The sequence below is a fragment of the Arachis ipaensis genome, chromosome B07, assembly GCF_000816755.2.
Source record: "Arachis ipaensis cultivar K30076 chromosome B07, Araip1.1, whole genome shotgun sequence".
NCBI lineage: Eukaryota > Viridiplantae > Streptophyta > Magnoliopsida > Fabales > Fabaceae > Arachis > Arachis ipaensis.
Window position 1 is genome coordinate 7,100,442 of NC_029791.2, and position 709 is coordinate 7,101,150.

A 709-nucleotide genomic window follows, 5' to 3' on the forward strand; every position below is an offset into this window, starting at 1 on the left:
AAGAATGTCTTACGTTTTCGTTTATTTTTTGAAAAAGATTAATTAAAAATTAAACCATATGCATCCTAGGTATTATTACTACAAGGACAATCTTCTATAAGTGTCAACAAAAATTAATTATTTGGTGGCTGCAAATTTATTTTTTAGAAACAACTACATACTCAAAATTTAGAATTCAAAATGTTTGTTTAACACAACAACTAGGCAATTAAATTATATACTCGCTCAATAGCACAATTTAAAATGTTTGATAAATGCTAGAGCAATTTTTTTATTAAATGGTTGAAAGTTATTATTGAATTATTAAAAGTATTAAAAATATAAGAGCAATTTTTTTATTAAATGGTTGAAAGTTATTATTGAATTATTAAAAGTATTAAAAATATAACAATTTATGTACCTCATTTTATTAGTTTAAATTAAAAAAAATGATTTCTTGATATTGTATTAGAATTTTTATGATTAAAAATTTAAATTTCAATCTTTATTGAATCCCAAAAAAAAAATTAACATAAATAAAAAGAAAAAAAGAATCTATATAAGAATTCAAACAAACATATAAAAAAAGTAAAAAAAAAAAATTTGAAGAAGCATATTAAAAATATACTCATTCAAATATTTTTCTAATTTCTTGTTCTTAGATGTATTCCCAACTGAATTGGAATATCTGTATAGAACTTATAACAGTCCAGACTACCCGTTAGTACGA

At 20.6% G+C, this 709-nt stretch overlaps 1 protein-coding gene across 1 annotated transcript in view; it reads right to left on the reverse strand.

The window, feature by feature from the left end:
• The window catches only part of LOC107606708, a 9,992-nt gene extending 9,587 nt beyond the window's left edge, over nucleotides 1-405 (reverse strand). Inside the window, exon 1 of the mRNA XM_016308739.1 lies at nucleotides 401-405. Within this exon, the coding sequence (XP_016164225.1) occupies nucleotides 401-405 (5 nt within the window). The remainder of the gene's footprint in view (nucleotides 1-400) is intronic.